Genomic DNA, 11,322 nt, shown 5'->3' on the forward strand with positions numbered 1-11,322 from the left:
AAAGGAAAATTTTATACAAAATGAAGTACATGTTTAAAAAAAAAAAAAAAAAAACAAACACCGTAACACCAGCCACCACCACCGAACCACAACAACCCACATATCACCTGCCACCACCACTACAGCATTAACACATCACAAACCCAAAAATTCTAACAAAATTTCCAACCCACATAACCACAAACAACCACCAGGATCCACACCCATTGCCATTGCCAAACCCACCACCAAATCACCAGCCACCACTGCTAATTAAACACCACAACCCAAGACCAATATTCAAAACCCAGAAACATCGATCAAACCCAAGACCCATAACCCACACGATATAACCATCGATCAAACCAAGAAACCACAGAAACATTGATCTAAACCCAAGACCCACGCGATATAAACCCAAAAACGACCAATCTTCAAGCCATCGTCGTTAGCATTCTAGCCTCTGCCGCCGCCTTTGCCATTGCCATTGCCACTAAGATAGACTTGGCTGACATGGTAGAGTTGATTACGATGACATTTGGCAAAACCCAGATCCAACCCAACGTCATGCTCCTCCTCAAAACCCAAACCCAATCCAACACTGTGCTCGTCCTCAAAACCCATACCCAACTAACACAGCCAACTCGTGCTCCTCCACAGTCATCACCCAAGCCACCACGACCCAAAGTTACCAACAATCTGAATTGGAGTGTGAGAGATGAGAGAGACATGGATAGAACATAGAGAGAGGGGTAGCAAAAGCGTGAGGAATAAATTTTTGTGTATCTTGGAGAGTGAAAGATGTACAACAAAGTGAGGTTGGTGAGATTGGTGAGGTCGATTTCAAGCTCAGGGGTTGGGTTCATTGCTTCCATGTCTCATTGTGATATTCTCTCTCTCTCTCTCTTTCTCTCTGCTTGTGTGTCTGCGTGAGGAATAAATTAATATATTGAGAAGAAAATAAGTTAATGTGATGAGTAAAATTTTCCTTTTGAGTTATTTCCTTTTGAGTGTGTTACAAAAATATAGTTTGTGATTTATTGGAGTTCTTGAGACAAGTTTCTAAATTCTTACAAATAGCATTTTTTTGATCTTATTTTCTCTTGTTTCAGTGTCTTTTTTTTTTTTTTTTTTGGAGGAGAGAGATATAAAATATGAGCAAAAATACCTATTTACCCATGATTTTAACAGAGGTGGGTTACAGAAAACAAACAGAACATACCTCAGGTAGGTTAAGTGACTTTTCAAACCACAGGTAGGCAAAGTGATTTTCACCAAAACTATAGGTGGGTTATGTGTAATTATCCCTATTTAAAAAAAAAAATTAATTAGTTAGATTAATTATTTTCTTTTTTTTGGAAGAACATGAAGAACTCAGAAAACACAAACACAAAAAAACACAAAACTCAAACCCAGAACTATTTTTTTGGAAGAACATGACGAATAGGAAATGCTTTGTGATTCAAGATTCTGAGATCGTAGAAGCTCATGATAAAAAGGTTACAATACGACGTCGTCACATACAAAGTACAAGTAGAAAACGCCAAAGCCCAAAACTTGCACCCAACAAGTGCAAAACCCAGGGGCCAGAAAGAACCTATATTTTTGTAGTATCAAAGAAAGAAAGAATAAATGTTTGGTATTATGATTCACTACTAATTGGGTCTTTCTCTTTTTCTTTTTCTTTTTTTAATTTATCAATGGAGATTTTGAATCCTCAAATTCTATCTAGAACTCCACCTTATTTCTCTGCAAAGAAACATAGGTACAAGTACAACATACCACCCAAACCTAGCTTCAAAAGAAACTCCTTGTTTCCAACCTTTTATTTATCATTACAAAACAGTAGGAACTTTCAGATTTTTGCACATTTTGGTCAACCCACGTCTCGCCATTGCCGGAACTTGTAAGGAAGAAGCTCACTTTTGGTGACTAACAGGAACAGGAATAGGTGGGTCTGTGTTGTGGGATAAATTGGAGAATTGGGTTGAGCAGTATAGGCAAGATATCAAGGATTGGGGAATTGGGTCTGCTCCCATTTTTATAGTTTTTGAAGATTTGGAAGGGAATGTCAAGTGTGTTTTGTGTTTTTTTGTGTTTGTGTTTTCTGAGTTCTTCATGTCCTTCCAAAAAAAGAAAAAAAATAATTTAACTAATTAATTTTATTTTTTAAAAAAAATAATTATGTTAGAAATTTTTATATTATTTTTATCTGACATGGCTTTTTTTTTTTTAAATTAAATTGCTGATGTGGCATTTTTTAAAAATGTAAATAATTTTTTTAATATTATTTTAATAAACACGTCAGCATTTATTGTTGGACCGTTTGCCACGTAGGATAATTCTGTTAAATGAGTAACGGCAGAGACTAAAACGAAAAACGTTTTTCAGAATAAAGACTAAAAGCGGTAAAAATAAAATGTAGGGAGTAAAATGAGAATCGCCTAAAAATGTAAAGACTAAAAGTGGCTTTTCCCCTTTATTTTAAAACATCCAAACAATGTTATTTAATTATTTTCTTTTCCATTCATTTCCTTTACTTAAATATAGCATATTCATTTTTATTTCTTATGATTATTCAATTCCATTTTTTATGAACTCCCAAACGAAGCTTTAGAGTCACTTTGACATTGGTATCCGGGCTTTAGGATACTTTGAATTTTCTATTTCTCCAAGTTGTGTCCACACATTTTAAAGGGGAATCCAAAAGGAGCCTAAAGACAGTGGGCATCAACTTGTTCATCCCCCCTTACACAAGGAGGTCCTAGTAGGATGCAAGCGTTGCACAATTTTGGTAAAGTTAACAACTTGCATTCTCAATTGCGTTATTACCCTAGCTACTAGGTTCTTGACTTCTGGCTGGGCTTTATTTGTTAAGAAATTCAATAAAACATTAATGAAGAGAACAAGTTGTGCAGGAGATATCAGTTTAAGTACTTAAAAGTCCTAGTCATTGTAAATAAACAACCCCAGCTGATAGCAGGGCTTTTTGTTGCCAGCTTTGCAAGTTTTTTTTTTTTTCTGTGGGAGATGCAGAAGATGGTGGAATTACCTAAAAACTGCGACATGCCAACTTGAGTTTGAGTGCACCATTGCAATTCGTTTGAGATCTTGATTTGCCAGGACTACTCATTAAGTGTTACAAATATCTATCATTGACAAGAAATGTTTGTAAACAACAGTCATTAAGAATTAATAATATTCTAGACACGAGTTTCACTCAGTAAACATTGCACCCCTTAAAACCATTTGGGGTTAATGTTGCATTGGCCTCTAACCAAGTGTGAGCGACATATTTGTACAGTTAAATCTAAATTTGTCTAAAGAATACTAAAATGAACTTCAAACTGATCTTCAGTTCCTGCTTGACTAGCATGTTATGCATTTCCTTCTGTAACAGCATGAAGCAGCTCGTCTGGAGTTGCAGCCGGATCTAGATCCCAACACTTATCTGGCAAATCACTCCTATCTTCCTTAAGTGGACAAGATGGCACCTGGTGTGAAAAGCGTAACATCTCTCTTCGTGGAATCCATTGAACGGCATTTTTGTCGGTATTTCTCCGATATACTGTCTTAAATCCAGCCAATTTGACAAGGGGAGTTACACTAACACCTAGCTCTTCAGAGTAATCATCAATAACCTCCACCATTTCATACTGGTGCCTCACTTCATCTGGGGTTGATCTGTTCCACTTTGGTGACCAATTCCGGTAAACAGCCCAAATATCTCCACTTCTGGGGTATATCCGAACACAACCTCCCCTACCAGCTTTTTCTCGACTAAGAACATGAGAGAAAACATTAACTTGGTCAACAACATCTGAGGTCCATGCCCTAAAATTGCCGCAAGATTTAGTAAATCCACAATCCAGCCAGTTGACCGACCCAAACTCACTATCAGTTTTAGAGTTCAAGTAGGCAATATGAATCTTAAATGGTTGGACTGAGATGACCTCACGGATCAGACAGTACAAGCGTGGCATACCGTCTTCTTCATCATATAAAGCCCAGATTTGTTTAGGCTTGAAGCATTCCTCTGATCTATCTTTGTCAAAATCATGAAAGTCAGGGTCAGGAACTACTAATGAGACTGGTCTGGTTTTATTTGACTGTAATAGCAGACCAGAAGCGCCCGTATCTGCTCTTTTAGTTGCCTCCACACTACCTCCAGATTGATCAACTTCTGCCAGTGCTTTGGCGTTCTGCTTAGCAGCAGCAGCTGCCACAGATGCCAATTTCATCTCTTCCAATTTCTTCCGAATTTCTGTCCTTGCCTTTTCAATCAATAACTTTCTAGCATCAAATGTAGGTGCAATAGAACGTCTGGTTGGAAGCTCACTTGAATTGTTAAGCTTGGGATCATGTCCATTACTCACATTTCCATCATCCAATCCTGTTTCCGAAGCAGATTTTGATCCCTTGTCTTCATCTCCATTTTTAAAAGTGGATCCCACTGTCATCTTCCTTTTCTTTTCGGGTCTACCAGCCTTAGGTACTGGAGGTTCACTGAAGGCAGTGGGTGAATTTATAACAGCAACAGCATTTTTCAAGGAATGCTTTCTATTGGCTCCTGACTTAACCTTTGCTCTTGCCTTATTAACATTTCCATTAGCCTGATAGACATCAGTGGATATAGTAGATGGTCCATTAGGCCCCACAATTCCAGCAGAAGTTCCAGAGAAGGAGCTCCACTGAAATGACACATTTGAAACATACTCATACCCATGTCCAGAATGAAATCCTGAGACCCCATTTCCTGTAACAAAGGTAGCATTTGCCGGGATATAAGTAACCCCATCAAACCCATGACTACCATACCCATTACCAGGCACATGTGACCAAGGACAATAAGGGAAAGAACCATTTGCTGGGGCTGTCCCTGTTTCCACAGCAATGAAAATACCACGACAGTTCTTACAAGAGAGTCTCTTATTCACATACTTCCGCAGATACTCATACTGAACTTTACAAGAGGTGCAAACAGTCCAGAAAGTGTCAAGTCTACCATGAGAGTTTGAGGAATTGGAACAATTGTTAAAACCTGTAACCCCTGTAGCATGGACTGAAGATAAATTGGTATGGTTAACCCCAGATGTTAGTTGCTTGTTTCTCTTGAGATCGTAAGTGCTTCTCTTAGAACTATCAGACAACAACGTCCATGCTTCGGAAACAAGTCTGAATGCCCCATCAGCTCCAACACATTTGTTCTTATCAGGGTGGAGCAACACTGCCATCTTCTTGTACTGTTTCTTTACTGCATCTTTATCAGCAAAAGGCTTCAACCCAAGAATTGAATAATAATCCAGTTCCCCACTGCATTTAGCCTCAGAAGCAATAAAAACATCAAATGTGGTCACCATTTGGGATATACCCTCCAGTCCTGGATACAGTGATTTAGCCTTTAAGGCATAATTTTTTGCACCTGCAAAGTCTTTCTCCACAAATCGCTTCTCGGCTATCTCTTTCGCTTTAAGAGCCTCCTCTATGTTTGCTTCCATGTGGGAACTAAAATCACTTCAAAATCAAACTCTTGAAACAAAAGCTATGAGCAGCCCAATATACTCAATCGTGCAAAAAGCCCAATTCTTGGATCTAACATCATTTCCATGTCTGCAAATATATATTTAAAAAAAAATGTTTAGGTCTACACTTTTATCGAGCTTCTACAGTAGTAAAGTTTTCCAAGTTAGAAATTTAGTCTTAACAAGTTGTACATTATTCGGTTTGAAGAACATGACAACACTAAATCTAGAAACAGGTCTTACGATTTCAATTTAGACTATTAATTTTCAATCTCAACTTTGGAGCTTACCTTTAATTTAATTACAGAAAACCCTAAGGAAAAGAGAAGAAAGACTAAACTCATTCCTTAAATACTTCATTCTTTGATCCAAATAAGCAACCGATCAACTAAATTAAACACTTCTACAATCATTATCGAGAGTTGACTTTCTTCTTTCGTTACAATTTATACAACATTAAAGCAGTACATCTTCAAAGTTTCATTTTCTATCAGTTTCCTCAATTTTCTCAGCCACCAAACAATCTCAGCCCCAAAATCCAAAACCCCATTTCTTAAATCTACTAGAAAAACACAAAAAACCAGCTCAATTCTCCAAATCAAGACCCAACAGAGATCGGAATTGAACCCCCAAAAAACCCTAGAAAACTAATTTAAATATATTAAACCCATCTTTAGCTCAAAAATCTAAACAACTTACAATACAAAATTATAAGTGCACAGTAACAATTAGCAGTTTAGCACACAAATTAAAGCCAAAAAAAAAAAAAAAAAAACTTACTGAAATTTGAGCAGCAAAGTGGAAATGAAGACGGCCCAGATCGCCACGTGTACTTGGGAGCTCGAGCAAAAGCAAAAGAAGCAAAATCAAGATGAGCTACTTGTGAATCTCACTGTACCAACCAATAACACTAACACACAAACTCAGAAGACAAACCCATTTTTTTATACACAAAAAATGGAGGTTAAATTTAGGGTTTGTCTAAAATTAAAAAAATAAAAATAAAAATAATAATAATAATAATTGAGAGTGTGCTTTGTTGGATATTCGGATCCGGGTCGGAGTGTGGGTCCGGCACCGGCGAGGAATTTGGAGGAGTTGTCGGATCGGCGATCGTAAATGAAGGGTGAGAGAGGAAAAAAACAAAAAATGTGAAATTTTTTTTAGTAATAGTAATAAAAGTGGTTATTTTTGAGTGGGAGTAATGTAAACGGTGTGTTAATGGGGGATTTAATGGTGGATAGTGCTATTGTGCGCCGTGGTGTGTTGTGTAGATCTTTTTTTTTTTTTTTTTGTGTGGGTGTTTGGTAGTGGGTAGAATAGAAGTGGACTTTGTGTTATCTTTTTCATTTTATTATTTTATTTATTACTACTACTTGCTTATTTTTGGAGAGAGAGAGGGTTTCATTAATTAATTAATTAATTTTTTTAAAAGGTAAAGGTTTCCTTTCCTCTTTTTTTTTTTTTTTTTTGGGGTAAAATGAGTTTATAATAGCATTTTCATTAAACTGTATGTTTTTGATTCAGTGTATGACGATTTTGTGTCAAGTTGCTTAGATTAGAGTGGATTTGTTGTGTTCTATTGGTTGGGGGTGTTTCTAATATGTAAACATTCTTCTTATTCTATAAGTGGATGGTAGTCTAGTCTATAATTGGACTAGAGGCACTTACATAACATGACATGATACAGGAGAGAATAGTGTGCTTAAATTAAGTATGCTTAATTTGATAAAGATGGCATACAATACAAATAACATGTGATCCTGCATGACTAACAAGTAGGAAGCTCCTATGATTTATGAATCTCCAATTGAATTCAGAAATTGGGCAAACATGGTTCAAAGGCAACAACAACAAAAAAAGACTTATTATTATTTTATCAGTATATTGTACATCAATTAAATATCAACATAGGATTCCTTTTTGTATTTTTGCATTCAAGGTATCCTGTGGATTAAGCAAAGTATATATTTATGGCTGTGGTAAAGTAGGTAGATCTGACTTCTTTCCATTCTAAAACCAAAAGTTCTCTTTACTTAAAATCAACTGTGCTGCCTCAATAAGTTATATATATATATATATATATGTATATATTTTGATAAGGTAAGTTATATATATTAGCTGCATATGATACATATATATACCAAATGCAAATGGGGCCCTATCTAAATAAATGTTACTTCCAAAATGGTATTTGACATCTTATTAGTATTATTATTTTCAATGTGAAACCCCAAACGTTGTTGATTATATATGGATGGAACCGTGGCAGCACAGCAAAAACAATATCTTTAATGCGGGGATGGATCATCATGATTCATGAGTTTGGGTCATATTCACATATATTGTATGGATGACAAGAAGACATTCGTGACACCAATATCTAATCTTACGATTTGTCATGAATTGAATCATTATCAATTGATGAGAGAGAGCTTATTCCTCCTTTAATTTGCAGCAGCTAGCAGTAGCACATTGGCATTGCATTCTATTCTATTTCTAGTCGTGTGATTATTAAACCTTTATCAGCCTCCTAAAGTAAAATGTATTCATAACACACCAAGCTGGAAAAAAACAAACCAAAAGCTGTGGTTGGTTTGAAGATAGCTAGGGATGAGTTTAATTAGCATAATAAAATTAAGTCAATGATAAGATGCAAGTTGGCTCATTTTGTCTGGTCCCAATCAGAAATTCGAGACCATACTATCTCACATTTTATGGAAGAGATAAGAGAGATAGAAGACAATTAAGATATTATTATCATCATTAAATTATGTATTAATAATGCTACTATTGATGTTCCAATAAACTACATTTCCAAATATCAAAGAAATAAAATAAGAATATTGAGATATGGAAAATGACTGTCAACCTAAATGCTAACTATTAAAATAGTGAGTCTTTCACCGCACCCCCCCACCCCCCCTCCAAAAAAAAAAAAAATAGTGTCATAAAATTCAAACCCAATATTCAAGAAAAGTCAAACCAAATGAAAATGCTGCCAAAGCCTAGAGAGGGAGAGTAATTTGCTTGTTCAATGACACTTACAATCTGCTCTCAACTGCTTTATAAAATTCAAAATTTGGGAGAAAGATCAGAAGAACATTATTTTTCATTTTATTTTATTCCAATTTTCACCTCTTTGGGACCACCTTGTAGGCTAAGACAAAGATTATCTTGTCTAATAGAGACAAAATGAAAGAGCATTTTACTCTTTGAATATTGCCACTCTTGAACCTTCACTTTCAAACTCAAGTTGGCCAGCAAGTTTCCAAATCTTCCATTGTGGTGCCCATATCAATTTATTCTCAGAAATTTGGCCTTTTATAGCTCACTCAATTTGCAATTACATCTCAAACTATATATTTTCACATTTTAATAACTTAAAAAAAAAAAAAAAAAACTTACACATAATTCAGTAATAAATAACTGGACTTTAAACAAAAGATAACTCAATATTATTAAATCTTATCTTAACAAGTGCATTTAGACACCCATTAACAAGACCCATAGAAAAAAACAAACTACCCTAGTCATTTTTATTTTGTCCCAAATAATAAATCTAATGAAAAAAATAAATAATAATTATAATAATACCTTTTCAAAAGAGGGGAAAAAAAAAAAAAAAAATTCAGACGTTGACAGGGTTGCAGAGGAACATGAGGGAGGAAGCTGAAGTGGCACCACCACCAAGTCTCCTTTCGTAATAATCAACACAGAACAAAGAGAGTGAGAGTTGCACCTCGTCACGAGTCCAGACGAGTTCAGAGTGGGAGTTTCGGAGTCTACTCAGTACGGGTCTAACGCAGACCATGTAGAGGCGTTTGTAGCCACCGAGGGCAACGACGACAGGTCGTACAGAGGAAGGAGGTGGAGAGGAGACGTGGCGGAAGCAGAGATGTTCCCAGAGGGAGTCTGAGCGAGTGAGAGTGCACCAGAGGCGGCAGACACAGGCGGCGACTCCGAGTGAAGGGCCGTCGAGGCGTTTCAGCACCTCTATGAGGATGTCTATGTGGTCGTTCATTTGGAACTTGGGCTTTTTCTCTTTCTCTTTCTCTTCTACTTTCATTTGCTGCATGGCTTTCACTATACAGATTTCTGGGTTAAGAAGTGATCAGCTAGCTAGCTAGGTCCGTTCAACTTGAGAGACAGAGACAGAGAGATGTTCTTATTTGTGTGTCTCTGTGCGCTCGCCTAGCTACTCTCTAATTAATGTGAATGTGCGTGAAAGACACAGAAGAAGAGTAAGAGCCTTGTGAGAGAGTAACAGATTATATATGTGTATATATTGGAGCAATGTTTTATGTATAGTATTTGTACTAGTACAGTGAGGTTTAAGGGATTTGACTTGAGAGATACGGAGAGTTTTTGGATAATAACGATAATTATTATTATTATTTACCATTAATAGTATTCATAGTTAGGAATAGAAATTTAAACCCAGAACAGTATACTTGAGAAAGTTTATAGGCTGTGTGATGTATACACATTATGAGTAAAATATAGACAATTTATATACTAGCTAGGTGCCTTACACTTAAAAAAAATAAAATAAAATAAAAATTGTTCCCATTGAGCATGGCAAATTTTGATGTGAAACGGTCCTAATTTTCTTATTTATAAAGGAAAATAGATCTGTTGTTGCGGAGATTTAGAATATATATATATATATATATATTATTTATGTATTGATTTGTTTAATGAAGAGTTTTAGAGAAAAAAATAAAAGGGGTGGGGTTTAGATAGTTTGTGTGTGGGAGAGAGTGAGGTGGGGGTATCAATTAGAGGAGAGAAGGGGCCAAAAGGAAAAGGTCCAAAGGCAAAGAACTGGAACCAATGCTTTATGCTTTTTCTTTTTGTTGTTTTCAAATATTGTTTTCGGGTTAAGCAGATTTGTTGTTTGTTGTTGCTTTTGTTTTTCCTCTTGTTTGCATATTTCAAAGACTTTCTTTCGTTTAGGGCCGTTGTGAACTTTGGGGATTGCATAGTTTAGCTGTGTATGAATATATATATATATATATATATAGTCTGCAACTCTATGTTGTTGTAACATTTACACTAAGGTGGTGGACCATATCTACTTCTTGTATAGACTATAGAGGCTGTAAGTGTTTTATTTTTTTATTTTATTTTTTTTTAAACAAATTTAATATCCAGCTTAGCGTCTTGTGTAAGAAAAAAAAAAGGTTGTGTCTAAACTATGATTTTTCCTATCAGTAGAGATCACACAAGAGATCATGGTTCTTTACAACTTTAAGGTGCAAACTATTCTCTTGTAATGTAATTATTTAATTTTTCCAGGAGCAATAGTCCTTCCTCTCTCTCATGAATAGTGATCACTTGTGGGAGTTGCTTGATAGTTAGAAGTAGCTAGGAAGCTCTTGTAGTTCATTATCATATGAGACTCATATTATTCAAGTAGTGAGAATCTCTACTTTATTGTACGGGTGGTCTCATACCATTCATTAATAGGTTTTAAGAGAAAAGTACGTTACTTCATAACAATTAAAATAATTTTCGTTTCTTATAAAATATACATTTTCAATTAACTAAATTCTTGCTTAATCTTTGCAACAATTGAGTAGTTTCAACTGTTTGACTAATTGGTTTAAGTGGAATTACAGTACGCCTTTGTGTTAGAACTTATTTATCTCTTTCTTGTGTGTGCGCGTGTTTGTTTCTAAAAAAAAAAAGGATAATTGTTTCACATTGCTTAAGAGAGTGTATTGTATATAGTATAATTTGCCTCACATTTTCTTAAAAGTTATTATGTCTTTTGAGTGGAGTTATGGTGTGTCTTTATGTTAGAACATTTTTTCCT

At 35.6% G+C, this 11,322-nt stretch overlaps 2 protein-coding genes across 2 annotated transcripts; both read right to left on the reverse strand.

Annotated features, from left to right (window-relative positions):
* Window positions 1–3,147: 3,147 nt before the first annotated feature.
* LOC111990532 (uncharacterized) lies at window positions 3,148–6,710 on the reverse strand. Its single transcript, XM_024022323.2, has 2 exons — window positions 6,282–6,710; window positions 3,148–5,589 (listed from the first exon to the last, which is right to left on the reverse strand). The coding sequence occupies exon 2, from the start codon at window positions 5,475–5,477 to the stop codon at window positions 3,357–3,359; it is 2,121 nt and encodes a 706-aa protein (XP_023878091.1). The 5' UTR covers window positions 5,478–5,589; window positions 6,282–6,710; the 3' UTR covers window positions 3,148–3,356.
* A 2,226-nt stretch (window positions 6,711–8,936) lies between these two features.
* Window positions 8,937–9,803, reverse strand: LOC111990570 (F-box protein SNE). The gene has a single exon (XM_024022360.2). It carries the CDS (start codon window positions 9,577–9,579, stop codon window positions 9,133–9,135), a length of 447 nt encoding a protein of 148 aa, XP_023878128.1. The 5' UTR covers window positions 9,580–9,803; the 3' UTR covers window positions 8,937–9,132.
* Between the last annotated feature and the right edge of the window lie 1,519 nt (window positions 9,804–11,322).

Source organism: Quercus suber, unplaced genomic scaffold, assembly GCF_002906115.3.
Source record: "Quercus suber isolate HL8 unplaced genomic scaffold, Cork oak 2.0 scaffold_434, whole genome shotgun sequence".
NCBI classification, from domain to species: Eukaryota; Viridiplantae; Streptophyta; class Magnoliopsida; order Fagales; family Fagaceae; genus Quercus; species Quercus suber.

Bases quoted from the DNA above. Each gene is read 5' to 3' on its own strand.
- LOC111990570 (XM_024022360.2), bottom strand. From the start codon at position 9,579: ATGCAGCAAATGAAAGTAGAAGAGAAAGAGAAAGAGAAAAAGCCCAAG.
- LOC111990532 (XM_024022323.2), bottom strand. From the start codon at position 5,477: ATGGAAGCAAACATAGAGGAGGCTCTTAAAGCGAAAGAGATAGCCGAG.